The 15,511-nt window shown below is 33.6% G+C and overlaps 2 protein-coding genes across 2 annotated transcripts; both read right to left on the reverse strand.

Moving 5' to 3' along the window:
- Nucleotides 1-1,751: 1,751 nt before the first annotated feature.
- LOC103445996 (glycine-rich RNA-binding protein 4, mitochondrial) lies at nt 1,752-4,083 on the reverse strand. The gene is made up of 4 exons (XM_008385057.4): nt 3,653-4,083; nt 2,426-2,494; nt 2,225-2,331; nt 1,752-2,140 (listed from the first exon to the last, which is right to left on the reverse strand). The coding sequence occupies exons 1-4, from the start codon at nt 3,795-3,797 to the stop codon at nt 2,003-2,005; spliced, it is 459 nt and encodes a 152-aa protein (XP_008383279.1). The 5' UTR covers nt 3,798-4,083; the 3' UTR covers nt 1,752-2,002.
- A 4,116-nt stretch (nt 4,084-8,199) lies between these two features.
- On the reverse strand, nt 8,200-9,930 carry LOC103445994 (VQ motif-containing protein 22). Its single transcript, XM_008385056.4, has one exon. The coding sequence runs from the start codon at nt 9,022-9,024 to the stop codon at nt 8,317-8,319; it is 708 nt and encodes a 235-aa protein (XP_008383278.1). The 5' UTR covers nt 9,025-9,930; the 3' UTR covers nt 8,200-8,316.
- Between the last annotated feature and the right edge of the window lie 5,581 nt (nt 9,931-15,511).

Below are 15,511 nucleotides of genomic sequence, written 5' to 3' on the forward strand. Positions count from 1 at the left end.
GACGATCCATGAAGACTATGGCACATGTATCCACCCAACCAAGACATAATACATCAACGAAGTTAACGCCAAGACAAATTGCATCTACATCACATCAACAAAGCATCAGGAGATTGAAGTCATGCAAGTAGATCCCAGACAACCTTGTCGACCTCTACACGACGTCACTGCCGAAGTCAACCTTCCAGAAGCTTGTCCGAGGAATTGGTATGCCTAACTATTCATATTCAATGCTTGTAGTTCTCATTTGGAAGTTGTCAAACTCAGGGGGAGTATCCAGAAATCTACTTACTTGATCTTAATGTACTCTTTTTCCCTACGATTAGGGCATTCCCACTGGGCTTTTGCTACCTAACTAGGTTTTAACAAGGCACACATCCTCGGCTGATCATACTCTTGTGAGCTCTTCTACTTGCGTCCAAAAGACGTATAGTTTTGACTTAACGCAACTTCTCACTTTTCTCCTTAGACTATGAGTTTTTCTCTCACCTTGGGTTTTACCATAGCAAGGTTTTGTGAGTTTCACTTTTTTTTTATGCATTCTTCCGTTGATCTGAGACTCGCATTTGCTCATTGTGCCGACGACTTCATCAACTGTACTTACTTCATCACTGAAGACCTGATGCACCATTTACTTGAGTATTTACATACTCAAGGAGGAGTGTTGCAGTCCTATTAGATTAGGAATGTGATTGTGTAAATCCTAGTAAATATGGGAATGTATCTTATATTCCTATTATGAGTATATTACCTATTAAATGTTGTAATCCTAAAGGGTAAGGAATCAACCTTCCTTACTATTATAAATAAAGGCATAATGGGGTAGAATAACACCCACCCACAATTACATATCTCTCTCTTCTCTCTACTATTGCCACACCTCACTCTCTCTCTATGGCCTCTATAAACGTTTAGTAAATTATGCCTATAACATGACAAACTTTTTATGGGATTTTCATAATATATTTTAACGATCTAAACTGTTCATCTTTAAGTATTTTCCTTAATTATCATGTTTACCAAAAATCATCCAAATTTGACTATTGAATTACGAGTTTAAGGTTGTTTTGTAAAACCGTATTCGCCCATTTTTTTCACTATAAATGAATGTCTTAATGGTTTTGAATTTGTCTAATATTTTATATAGATAATCTATAAATTGTGTTCTAAAAGATAGACAGAATAGACCCCACAAAAAAAATGTGTCAAGTTGGATAAAAAAATGGTGCCACAAATCATCCATATATATGATAAGTTGTTAGTCGAACTTAAATCTCATCTATTTAAGTGAGACCGATTGTTGCTAAACCAGTTGATTATGCACATTTCTTTTTATATTATACTGTTTAAATACTTTTTCTTTTCATAGTATGTTTGATACCAGTTGACTTGAACGCTTAAGGACAAAAATGCAGAAAAAGAATGGTGCCTGTCATGCTAGGCTGCTACCTTATTAAGAAAATGTTTATTACAAACAGACCAAAAGTTGAATATTATTTGGGTTGGTCACTGAATTAAATATTCATGTTCAAACTGGCTAAATTTGACGGGAAATTAAACCGGAAGAAAACTCAAATTTCTTCTCCAACTCAATGGAATACGTTTAGAAGTTGTGTTAGAGTTATGTAAACTGCAACCAGCTTACAGGAAATGCTAACATCAATCATTTACAACAGCGTGTTTGTGACAAACAAAAATTAATTGGGTTTGGATCCTATGACGGATTTAATACAGACCATGACTAACGGTGCTCAATCCCAATCTGTGTAGCATAAGAAGTTATTGAAATAAGATTCATTACAAACTATGTCGTAATGATACAGTATCTCATCTGTATCGTAACGACATTCTATACTTTCCAATTACAATGCTCTAACCATACACCACTTATACATACACAGTGATGAACACTCGGCCGCGCTGCTAATAGTTGCAGGGGTGAAATGCACCTCTGCATCCAGTATTTCCATTCTAGCTAGCGTACTTACAGTGCTGTTTTCTATCAGTACCAGCAGTCCGAAACTTCCTCTTGCTGTGGCAAATTCTGCTTCTTTGGGGGACCAGAGGTTCTTGGATATTCTCCATAAGCGTCTTTCCCAGGTCTAGCAAGCTCTACGTAGATGATCCTGCCGTCAAGATTCTGATAGTAACAAAAGGAAAATGAGTCACTAGGGGTCATATTTTATCAGGGAAAAAGGCATAAGAAGAATGGCAAATTTAGAACCTGGCGATCCATATTTTCCAGGGCGAGCATAGCATCATCTTGACAGGTATATTGAATAAATGCAAACCCCTTGGATCTTCTTGAGGATTCATCCTTGACTAGTTTAACTGATTGACATAGTAAATACAGTTACATGGTGTACATGAAAAATAAAGGATCGGACTATGCGAACTATTTTCTGCTGCAAATAAAGGTACGTACCTTCAGCTATCTGGCCGAAACTCGAAAATTTCTGCTGCAAACTATTTTCACTGGTGGAATATGGTATATCTGCAGCTCAAAACAATACAGTTAGAACTTGGACAGTTAAAGACAAATTGCATAGTATCTTTATACTTTTGGGGATCTTCAGTTATCTAGTAATATATTTGTGAAGTGCTAACTCGCTATAGCTGCTACTACCAACCTATACTAAGGTACATAAAAAGGCTCTAAACTTAGCATCTTTTGTAAATTGAAGGATCTGAGGCCTCAGTGAAGAAATTCCTATAGCTGCTACCAACTCCTTGCTCTTTCCATTGTTGGTAGTACTTAAGCGTTCCAAGCAATCTTCACTTGCAGTGAGCTTACTTTGGATGGAAAACCATGTGATTGCGCACTTAGGAACAGCTTAAGTAAACCAAATCGTATTCTACAAATCCACAAATGGATTAGGTGTTACCAATTTTCCAATCCATTGCTTTCAATGCTACCATGTTACTGTTAGCTGTATTTTTGTTTGTTGGTGCCTACTTAATTTCATGTGTGCAGGACTGATCGAAATCTTCCCCTTCACTTCCTCTTGTAATCAATAACCTCTTCTTAATCCATTTCTTCTTCGAAAAGATTAAACCACAAGAATGAAATAAGTCACCAAACTCTTGACTTCCTTTTGTAATCAATAACCTCTCCCCTTCACTCCCTCCTAATCTTCACACTCATCTTAAACTATCCCACCCGCATGCCAAATTTCATTATTGTGCCTCTGCTCACCTACATTTATTCCATTTTAACCATCGAAGCGAAATTCGAGTATGTGCTAGCCACCCTCAATCCAAATAAAATGTAGTCAAAATATGTCTACCCGCTAATAAATTTCCAATCACATGATAACACTACAAAAATGCACAAAATTCACAATTGAGAAGATAAATTAAGTAAAAAAAAAAAATCAAATGATAAGTCAGTCAAAATTAAACAATCAAGATCTAAAATACAGCATAAACTACATAAAAATTTAAACTTCAAGAAAAACCCAGATAGTGAAACGGTAAAAACTCAGAACAAGAGCTAATCCACTGCATGAATTACACAAAAGTTAACACATTGAAGCAGACCCAGGTGGTAAATCAATCAACATTTCTCACAATTCACAGGTTGAAGAAAACCCAAATGGAAAACCAACCGAATTCACAGTAAATGCTGAATTAAATTAACAAAAAAGCATACTTTTAACCAAGATTTTGCTTGCGAGAGGATAGTCGAAAAAGGAAGCTCTCATTTGGAGCTTCAAAGGCTTGGAGTCCGTACGATTCGACAGATGAATCGGTTTCGGGTGTGCGTAACAAGGGAAGGAGACCGTTGCCGCCCACATACCTTCTCAATCTTCTTCTTCTTCGAGTGTCGAGTTTTCTGCTAACTTCTGCTGTTCTTCGAGGCTTCGTTTTTTCAGTTTACAGCAAAAAGCCCGCGACCCGTTTTTCAGAACGGGTCTTAACCCGAGCTCCCAGCCCAACAGCCTCAACCCTATGCTTTCAGCCCATCCCATTTCCCAATGCCACACTCCATCTTTTTTTCCTCTCTTTTGTCTTTTGACAATGAGATATCCTGAACTCCGTACTCTCGAAGTCCGTTTGGTGGGCAAGATGGGATTGACCCTCATGGAGGATTGGATTGGTGGGAATTGTTTAGGCTTTGAATCTCAATTCTTGTTTGGTGAAACACCAAACTGGATAAGATTGGGTCAATGACGTAGACAACTCAAATTAAATAGGTTGGGATAGCCAATTCATTTCGTGTTGTAATTTTTCTCATCAAACATTGGCTGGGTTACAAGTACAATTTTATTGAAAATAACTTATCCCATCCTGCTTACCATATGGGGCCTCAAATCTCATCAACTGGTCTAACTTATATTTACACTTTATATGGTTGCGAAAGAAATAAGTAAACCATTTTCTACTTTAAACATCCATAATTTCTTTTGATTTTTTTAATAAAGTGACAAAACGATACGTTAATTACTTTTTATTCATACAACGATCTTGGGAGACGGGTATGATGGGTAGCCACAATTAAATATCAAAATTCGTAATTCATAAAAATTGAATTTAAGACTTCGAGCTTATAACAGATATATTATTTTAACAAGTTGGGCGAGTGGTTATTTTAAACAACTTTAACTTAATGGAAAGTGAACTCAAACTTTAAAAGACTAACACGCTGCCTTATTATTCTATAAATAAATAACACGTAGTTCAGAGGCTAAAACACATTTACATCCAAGACCAAGTCAAATAAAAGCACATTCCTAACAGAGGTGATGAACCTCAATCACAGGAGAACTCACAAGTCAAAAAGGAGACTTCCGAATATTGCTCATGAACGAGTGATGCTTGGAAATTTCAAAAACCATGAATGTTGATAACTTGAAAGATCTCAAACGTGCACAAAGAACATTAGGATTTTGTAGTGGTGGGGATAGACAAGTTATATGGTAAGAGGGAGACAAAGACCCATGACCATAAAGTCTTTGAAGCTAATTATGGCACTCTATTTGAGAAAGACAATAACTTGGATTGACCGTATCTGATCAGTCCAATTGGGTTGACGGCTTTAGGCTTGAATAATTTTCCTTCATGCTTAGGAAAGAGCATATCGACTGGAACCAGTCCAAGTAAAACAAGGCTACATGGAAAATATTTTTTCTGATCACCTTAAGTGATGGTAATATTTATCATCTTATTTATTATTATTTGATGAGTTTAAATTTTAAGATTTGTATGAATAGATAGAGATCTAAAAGTTTAAACTCATGCAATAGTAATAATAAATAGGGTGTGAGCAAAAATATACGCTGGCTACTAGCCTACTACGTATTCCTTTCATGGCATCAACGTATACAGAGGCACAAAAATACTATCATGCTCTGGATATCTTATATTTTGAAGTTTTTAAATATTAAATTTTGGTGATTTTGTTATTTATTTTATCTCTCACGAATGGGAGAAAAATTTCCAGTCACATGGAAAATTTTCTCTATTAATAGTTTAATAGTTAAAAACCCAATGTATAGAAAACCGCAGAACATATTAGAAAATTGCAAAACTTCGAAGTTTGAACCAACAAAAAAGGATGAAGTAAAAGCGACTTAAACTAATTCATGTGATTAGATGCTTAAACTCAAAATGTCCATCCATCCTACTTTAACAAATGGAAAGGTTTTTAGCCACTTGAGAGAAGCATGTTGCTAACAGCTAGTGGATGGGATTCTCTCCCCGTTCTTTTTCTCTCATATCCCTTCTCCCTTTTCACAGTTTTTTTTTCTTTTTTCTTTGTACTTTTTTTTTCTCTCTCTACAAAAATGAAATTTTGAACATTCAAACAGAAGAAAACGAAAGGGGAGAGAAAAGAAAAAAAAAGAAAAATAATCCTTGTCCGTAGATAATACATGCAAATATATTTGTTGCATTGATTGTCAATATGTGTTCGAAAAATATTAATACATCGGACTATTACGAATGCTATAATGTGGCATTAATTTACAATTACTCTCATTTGCTTGTTTTTTTGTTTGATTTTATAATTCTATTTATGAAATTTGTACTCAAAATTCTCTTTCACAAAAAAAAAAAAAAAAAAAATTGGACGCATGCATGTTCGGGAAGCATTTAATAATTTTCACACTTTTTTTTCCTGTATTCTCTTGCTTGTTTTTATCACTTGATTCATTGTTAATTTATGCAATTTAGATGGTTAAAAACAAAATGAATTCCATTTTCATTTCCTAAGTTTTTAAAATAGTGCATGGAAACAAAAAGATTGAGTCTCGTAATTACATTTGGCGCATGTATACCAAGTACCAAGCCAATCAGCATGCTAAGATACTTGGTCAACCAACTGAGAGTCTACTGACATAAAAAGTGGTCCTCAATTAAACAACAGCCACTTTCTTGTTCCGATCCCTTACCCTTTTCTCACTCTTTATTGAGTCTATTCTCTTATAAGTCATTAGTCAATACCATTGACTAAATTGAGTACTGCGGCTGTGCTAGCAACACTACTGCATCACACCACCAACAATGAAACATTGGAACCTCCATGGTGTTGAGGTATTAATCTCACATCAAGGAAAACAGCGATTTTGATTTTGCATGTACTTATAATTAATTGAGCTATTTTTCAGATTGTCATTTGGTTTTATGGTGGAACGTTAATTTTCTTCATGCTATCAGAGCTAGTTGTTTCACGTGTGAAGCTTAACAGTCACACGTCTTCACGTCACTCGATTTGTGTTATCCACTTGCTAGATTTGAAAATTCGCCACACGTGAGGCGGCGTGTTGAGAGTATTAATCTCGCATCGGGGAAAGAAGGAACTTTGTATGTAGTTATAAGTAATTAGGCTACTCTTCATGCATATTACCAATTGGTTTTATAGTAAAACATCAATTCTTTTGACTCCCAAGACTAGTGAGTATATAAATAGAAGCAGAACAGATGATCAAAACCCAATTTTTTTATGAAGTAGGTATTTTTTTTGTAATCTCAAATTAAGCTGCAGTGGTTACATTGCTTTGATTTGCTATAAGGAAATTGAAATATTGTAATTAACAAATGTTACTTGCTTGAAAACCTTAAAAATACTATGTAAACTACATATTAGTGAAACTCCTTTTGTCAATTACAAGAGAGTGACATTTTTGTCTTCTATCACAGTAAAATTGTTAAGGATAGTAACGTAATTTCACAAAACAAAATTTTGCTGATTTTTGTTTAAACCCGATCCACATGTGATTTTATCATCTCTAATTTAAAAAAAAATTAAATAAATTACCTCTCTCCCTCTCTTCATACTCCCACGTTCTCACTCTCCTTTAATTATAAGAAAAAAAGTAAAAAATTAACACACTTTGTGTGGGAATATACAACTATACTAGTATATAAAATAAAAGTTTAGAGCATGTTTGGTATTCTACTTGAATCTAACTTTTTTGACTCAAAAACAATTTTTAAGTTTTAGACCTTAAAAACTTGTTTGGTATGACTAGTTTCAAAAACTGAATTCAAGACTAACTCAAAAATATAGTCTATTATTTAAAAACATAAAAAATGAGTTTTTAGAATTTTTAAACTTAAACTCACTCTTTTCTTTTTTCTCCCTCCTCCCCTCTCACTCCAAATCTCTCTCTCTCTCTCTCTCTCTCTCCTCTTTTTTTTTTTTTTTTTTTACCTTTTTCGTCTCTCCTTTAATCAGATCTCTTCATTTTCTCGGCTCTTTCTCTCACTCATCTTCCTCTCTATCTCGTCCAATTCTCTCTTCTTTCTCTTTCCTTCAATCATCTCTTACTTTACTTCCTCCTCTCCCCTCTTTCTCCTTCTCTTGTGACTCTTTCTTTTTAGATTTCTTTGTCTAGTTTAAGTCGTAAGATTTAAAATTTTTAAATTGCAAACCAATCAAGTTTTTGAGTCTTAAAAAAAATTGTTTTTAAGAAATGTTCTTAAGATATGTTTTGAGAAATGATAAAAAATTTCAAATAGGATATCAAACAGGCCCTTAGCAATTTACACATACAGAATTTTCGTGCTCCTGATGGGAATGCATGGGATTCCTCCACACCAAAATAATGATTAAATTGAAAAACATGCAAGTAATTTGTAACTCAGATGTTAGAGCATTTATCTATACATGCATTGGATATTTGTGTTCCATCCCATCTTTCTTCAGTATCGATTGATATTTAAAAGAAAGTAACAAAATATCATGCATCTGAACAATATCTGAAAATGAGATATTAATTAATTATTCTAATATTACACATAAACCAATAAACTTAATCATAAGAAAATTACATAGCTTTTCTTATTTTCATGAATATGTAGTGAACCAGTGTTCTAACCGGAGAAAAATTCCCTAGAAAGTTCATACAAAGCTATATCTTCCTGATCCATGACAAAACCATCCACAACCTCCATACTCGGTACAGAATTATAATTACCACTGCTCGACGAATACTGAAACACATCGTTACCACTACCGCTAACGTTATCAATCGGATACATGCCTTGATGCTCTTGATGAAGCTGTTGATTTTCTTGTAGCTGTAGCAGCGGTTGTCGATGTAGTTGTTGTTGTTCTTGATGTAATTGTAGTGGCTGCTGCGCCAACCGCTGCAACTGTTGCTGATACTGGTAGTTATAGTTGTGATTGACAAAAGGTGTCATTACAGAACCAAACACATTATTATTGGATCCAAAACTCAAGTTGATCGGACCCTTTTGGTTCCCAAAGGAAAGGGATGTGCTAGAAGCAGTACAACCTGTGAATTGTTGCACCAAAGCTCGAAAATTGTTAGCGTTGGCGTTGAGGAGGGTGATGGGTGTCTTCTTTGAAACCCTAGACCGCCTTCTGATGGGTTTTGACACACTTCCTGTTGGAGTGAGCTGGCCTCCTGGGCTGCTAGTGCTGATCTCTGTCACAGTAGCGCTACTTGTTGTGACAATGGTGGAATCTGAAAGCCCTCCACTACTGGGTGGTGTTCTCTGCCCATTATCCATGAGGTCGTGTTGGTAGTATTGCCCCCACTCATTCGAACCAGGCATATTTGTCCTTTTTGATGCCTGAAAACTGTAAAATAACTTACAATATAGGAATTGATTGGATTTTTACTTACTTGGAGTGATTGAATGCCGAGGAACCCTGAAGGATGACAGTTGCCGAAGAACTACCAGTATAGTATCGGCCAAAGATCTCAACATATTTAGGACAGTGAATAGAGAAGCACTGTTAGAGTTTCAACAGTGGTACCTCATGGTTTTGAGTGGTGGGCGATATATGTCACTCCTTTACGTTGTGAATGGAACTACAAACAAGCTCTATATCTCTACTGTATTTATAGTGACTTTTGGTCAGTATTAAGACAAGTCTTTTTGTTGACCTTTCAATTCATAGAGGAGAAAGCGGTGACCGTGCTTCCTGGAAATTGCATCTGTTAGCTATGAGAGATTTTTCAGTGTAACCGATACACAAAATGGTACACCATGTATCATTATACAAATATTGGAATACGTGTGTTAAAGGGTTAATAACTTAAAAAATATAATTTCTCATCACTTTTATAAAAACGCGTAGTATACCACTCGTGTTTCGATCACAATGAAAATTTTATGGTTAGCTAGTATCAATGAGGTCGTCAATTTGAGACGGTCTATGCTTCTTTGGTCAGAAAATTGTTAAAAAGAATCTAACCATGGTTAGAAAAACTTAATTAATTAAACATTTTTCTGCTCCATTAAATAAGTTTTCAGAGAAGGACATTTAAAATGTTAGAGTAAACTGTCGGTTTACCCCCTGAACTTTCACCTCATTTTCGATTTCTCCCCTGAACTTTTCTATTGGAAAATTAAGGACTCAAACTAATTTTTTTAGCCAATTTGCCCCCACCGTTAGTTTTTCATATATTCCATCCATATTTCCATTAAGTGAGACCATGTGCATAACATGTGAGGATAGTTAAGTCATTTCAATTTAAAAATGATTAAAAACTGAAAATAAATAATAATAATAATTTTCCCTCTATTTTTTCCCGCTAATTCATATCCTCAATTTTAATTTTCCCTCTCATTCCTATGCATGAGAAATAACATATGGTGTTATTGTCTTCATAAGTAGCTAAGTTAATCTTTTTTTTGAAGCATGTACTACCATTTTTATTTTCTCTAACAAATTAATAATTTGACAAATGCTCATGGTGTTATTGTCTCCAAAGCAGTGCATTAATATAAGAAACATGTCCATAAAAAAGACTAGGCTTTCTTATATTAATGCACTGCTTTGGAGACAATAGCACCATTAGCATTTGTCAAATTATTAATTTGTTAGAGAAAATAAAAATGGTAGACAATAACACCATATGTCATTTCTCATGCATAGGAATGAGAGGGAAAAATAAAATCGAGGATAGGAATTAGCGGGAAAAAATATAGGGAAAGTTTTGCTTTTTTTATTATTTTCAGTTTTTTAATCATTTTTAAGAGTGAAATAACTTAACTACCCTCACATGTTGTGCACATGGTCTCACTTAACGGAAATATGGATGGAATATATGAAAAACTAACGGTAGGGGGCAAATTGGCTAAAAAAATTAGTTTGAATCCTTAATTTTCCAATGAAAAAGTTCAGGGGGGAAATCGAAAGTGAGGTGAAAGTTCAGGGGGTAAACCGACAGTTTACTCAAAATGTTAATACACTCAAAGGATCTGTGGTGAAACCATGAGCTGGTGATCCAGCGGTAAATGACAGATTACGATGCTTTTTTTAAACTAAAAACTCGAGGTCTCGGGTTCAAATCCCGTTGTTGGTGTGGAAGCCAGACTTGTGGCCAGGGGAAGACTGAAATGTCTCTATGGATCTTTCCGGCCTCTTGAAGAGGTGGATAACCGTGGCTTGCCACCACGTCTCTTTTTTTTTTCTTTTTTTTTTTTTTTTTTTTTTTTAGGGATCTGTGGGGGTGTTTGCAACTTTGCATGCATGCGTGTGAGTTGAGACAGGGAGACTAATACGAAAATCACCATTAAGGCTACTGTTATATTTCTTTGACATTACTTGAATATTTATTTAGAGTCTAGTTTCCTCGGTAACTTTGAGATTAGGGATTTTCTATATTTTTAGTATAAAACGTCACAACAAATAATATTTGTTGTATAGATACACAACATTAATAAATTTATAATAAGACATGACCTAGTTTACTAAGAATGTTAACGCTTTCAAGTCATCATTTTCATATATATTTATATATAATTTTTTCAAATATGACATGTGCTGACTTAAAGTGGGATGTTGCCATTGCAATTACCTAATCAATATTTGCACCTGGCAACCTACTACTTAGTCAATTGTCATTATTAAGTAGGTTATTCCTTTAAGTATTACTTTAGAAGGGTTTCATTGTAGTAAATGAACACTAAACTTTTAACGACGACAAAGTCAGACTCTTTGCATTTCAGTATTTCTTGTCTAAAATAGCTTGGAAGTTGATCTAGTTTTTTTTTAATACATACATATATACACACACACACACACACACACTATTATTTACGGGAAGGGGAGACTTCGAAATAGAGTGCATTTCGGAATGATCGGATTGGAAATCACGTTTCTAACTTCCGTTCCAAAATTCGGAATCGGATCACATCGGATCATAATTTTCAAAATTTGAAATTTTCACCATATTCAGAAATTTCAGAATTAGAATAATTTCAAAAAATTTAGAATATAAATCGGAAAGTCATATATTTTAAAAGTTTTTGAATATTCTCTAACTTTTTCGGACATGTAATTTATTGTTCTTTCTTAATATTTGGTATATGGTTATGTATAAATTCAATTAATTTTATGGTATACTACTATGGTTATCCTTTCAATATAAAAATAATGAACAAAATGTATCAATAACTAACGATAAAATACAAAAGTTAATTACATAATATATAATTTGAGTAAATAACTATAAAAATCGGATTTTTTTGGAAGTTTTTATTGAAACAAGTTCCGAAAAAATCGGATCGGAAATTCGGAATTCTCAAAATCTCTAAATGCATTCCAATTTTTTCACAGAATATTCAAATTCAGAATTTTTAGGTTCAGATTCAAAAATTTAACTATTGGAATCTAAAACACCATTCCAAGTTTCCAACCTGCATCTCTAGTTCGAAACTATTGTATTAATTTAGAGAAGAAGTAGTTTGAAATTCAAGATGCATATATAGAACTCAACATCCTATTCATTAAGATATTGGACCACATACTAAAAAAGTAATCCAGGTGTGAACGTTATTCTAATTTTTTTTTCTTACTTGCTGATCAAGCATTTGAAGATTTCCACTGCAGTAGAAATGATTTAGATAGATAGCTTCTGGAATTCAATTACACTGACATGCGCATTGGTGTTTTATAATTTTTTTTTATATGATAGAAAATAGTTATCCGGAGATTAATAAACTAAGTCGCTTAGGGAAATTATGTATTATCTGGAACACTAGTGGACCCTTGATCCATTGGGATTGGCTTGTAGGGCAAGTTGTTTAACATGTGTTTGACCAAAAAAATTTACACTCCAGATCCTTTGAACATGTCTTATGTCTTTTCTTTTGTTGAAAAGAAATACATGTTGGTTTGAAAAGTATTTTTAAAATAACTGAAAACAATTTTGATGAAAGTACTTTTGAAACTAATCTTTAGTAAAATACAAGTGAATCATAGAATAGTAAGTGCTTCCTGCAAGAAGCACGATGCTTCTTCCATAAAACACTTCAAGTGCTTTTAGAGCTTAAAAACACTTTCACCAAAAGGGCTTTAGTCATTTTAAAAACACTTCTAAACAAACCCTACACCATTGTTACTTTTCCATGGATGTTGAAGATGGCCATTTTTGTAACTTTTTTGTAATTAAGATGAACTTTGATATGATGTTCCAATTACCATTTGTTTTGAATCTCTTCTTTTGCATGGAGAGTTGTTTTTTCTACACATTTTAGTCTCTCATACACCTCTATTTATTTTGTGTCGTTCAATTGAATATGTCAAACAGAACAACGAACAAGATTAAAAATAAGTTGTAAGAACAAAAAACAGAGTATATGTTTATTATTTTCCTTTTGTATTTGATTTGGTAGTTGAGGTAATTTACTAAACCAAACTAATACAACTAGCTATAAACAATTTTTGGTCATGGCATAGTGGGAAAAAAAAAACATCACAAATAATGAGAGATCATACGTTCAAGGTTACATAAACTTCTCAATTGGAAAAGATTGCATACTCAAAATTAAATATTTTACAGTTGTTTTTTGTGAGCTGACAGTGCATAAAGCTATAAATGAGTGTCCAAGTTGAGAAAGTCGAAAAAGTTTTTTTTATTTATTTATTGTTATTATTTTATGTTTATATTGTTAATTGCATAAAGTTGTTATAATCTTCCCTTCATTTAAATTAATGAGAAATGTTAAGGAGAATATCTTAAAAGTTATATTCTTTATAAATTCGGTGTCATCTCATATTTTTAACATAACATTTTACAGTGTTGGCAAGAGAATTACGTTAAACTGCAAGATAACAAAGAGTCTATGAAGAGTTTCACTTTGAGAGGTTTCCTTAGCATTTCTCTAATCGATTAAATGTTGAGAATGGTACAGAGACTCTCTTAAAGTGGGAATCTTCATTGATTCTCTATCACTTCACAGTTTAATATAAATTTATATACCAACATTATAAAATATTGTATAAAAAATATAAAATGACGAGTCTATAAAAAAATCTTACTTTTGAAAGAATTTTTTTAGCATTTCTCTTATTTATGCTTAATCTGTCTCTTATTTGATGTGTGAAAGAGTATCACACCTACAGTAGTACTAGAAGACGATAGTGACTAATTAAGGTTGATTATATTGGAAAAGGATCCTCATTTTCCTAAGAATTTGAGAAATCATGTGATCATGATCATTCATCGAATATCGTACGATCATAAATTATTTAAAATTTAAAATTAAATATAAATAATATCTAATGAAAACTGATAACACAATATACAATAAACGATCATGATCACAAAACCTCTTAAACCCCAAAAAAATGATCTGATGAGAATCCTTTTCTGATTTTATTTGGGTCAAAGTCTCAAAGATGGACAAATGAATTAAGGCAATAATTGAAGCAATAAATAATGATATAATATCTAACTCTTTCAAGAATCAAACCCCTATCCTTATCGAGTATATTTTTGACCAACCACCACATCTTGGTAGTTTTTTTCTTTGCTTTGACCTGGTCTTTGCGTCACTAATGACATGAGATATTGTTGATTAACCTGTGCCAGAAGCCAAGACTGATTTGAACTTTGCCACGAACCCTCCTCATCTTTTTCTTTGTCCGCACACAACCCTGACCGATGAGAGACTTGGAACGAATAAAAGTTTATATTTCCTTTCAAAGTGTAAACCTTTAACCATCCTAGCTAGAGGACCTTCATGAAATCATATCATTTTGCGACGTCCCGTATTCAATAATATATATCAAGCAAAAAGAAATCAATTATTAGATGAGAACATCATGTAATAGTGAATTCATTTTACGTAAGTTGTTTTTCCTAGTTAGGAAGCAAGTTCAATTTTCTTGCCACTTTCCTTGATATTGAAAAGAGGATACTGCAATCTGACGCAAAGATAATATGAAAACATATGAGATTCTATCATAAAACTAATTAGTAATATAAAGAGTAACTTAACTACTTATAAACATGCAAGATCCCTCATTCACAGATGTGGGGATACACTCTCAACACGTCCCTTCATGTGTAGCGAATTTTCAAGCCTAATACATGGACAACACAAACAGCATGATGTGGAGCACGTGTACCCATTATGCTTCACATGTGACAACATGGAGAGTAGTCCAACTACTTACAAGCACATACAAGATTCCTCGTTCACTCACTATAGGATTCACTGTCAACATATTGCAATTAGCTAAACTCTATGATGAGTTAATGTACATTTTTAGTGGTTCATCACAAGCTTTTGAAACTAAAAATCCTAGGTTAGTACCAAAGAAAAGTAGAGAACTTGTGGGATTGAGGTCAAAAGTCTGAAGCTAAATTATTCTCTCACATCTTACATTGCGTTTGGATGAGAAAATTTAAGATTACCAAGAAATTCCAAAATCATGAAATTTGAGATGGCGGAGTTTGCTTTTCTATAATTTTGTGAACTTTCTGGTTTGGCTAACCTAAAAGAATAATAACATTTAAACAGAGACGAAGCTAGAAATTTCTTCTAGTGGGGGCAATCGAAAACAACTAAGGAAACCTTATTATAGTATGGTTATACTCAATATGATATTAATGATGGTTTCAAATGATGATGCATCACAATTCCAATGTTACAAAAATTTCAATTTCAATATAGTAGTGGAAAGTGGCAAAGTGATGAGAAAAATATAAGTACATGATAGGCGGGAGAAGGTTTTTTCTATTTGAATGACAGAACAAGAGCACTATTGCTCATATAATATTTGATATGAAGTATAAATAGA

This window comes from Malus domestica, chromosome 10, assembly GCF_042453785.1.
Source record: "Malus domestica chromosome 10, GDT2T_hap1".
NCBI lineage: Eukaryota > Viridiplantae > Streptophyta > Magnoliopsida > Rosales > Rosaceae > Malus > Malus domestica.

Coding starts and splice junctions, on each gene's coding strand:
- LOC103445996 (XM_008385057.4), bottom strand. CDS start 3,797: ATGTGGGCGGCAACGGTCTCCTTCCCTTGTTACGCACACCCGAAACCG. Junction 2,332..2,425: donor TTTCGGCCAGATAGCTGAAG/GTACGTACCTTT, acceptor TATGTCAATCAG/TTAAACTAGTCAAGGATGAA. Junction 2,141..2,224: donor TGGAAAATATGGATCGCCAG/GTTCTAAATTTG, acceptor TGTTACTATCAG/AATCTTGACGGCAGGATCAT.
- LOC103445994 (XM_008385056.4), bottom strand. CDS start 9,024: ATGCCTGGTTCGAATGAGTGGGGGCAATACTACCAACACGACCTCATG.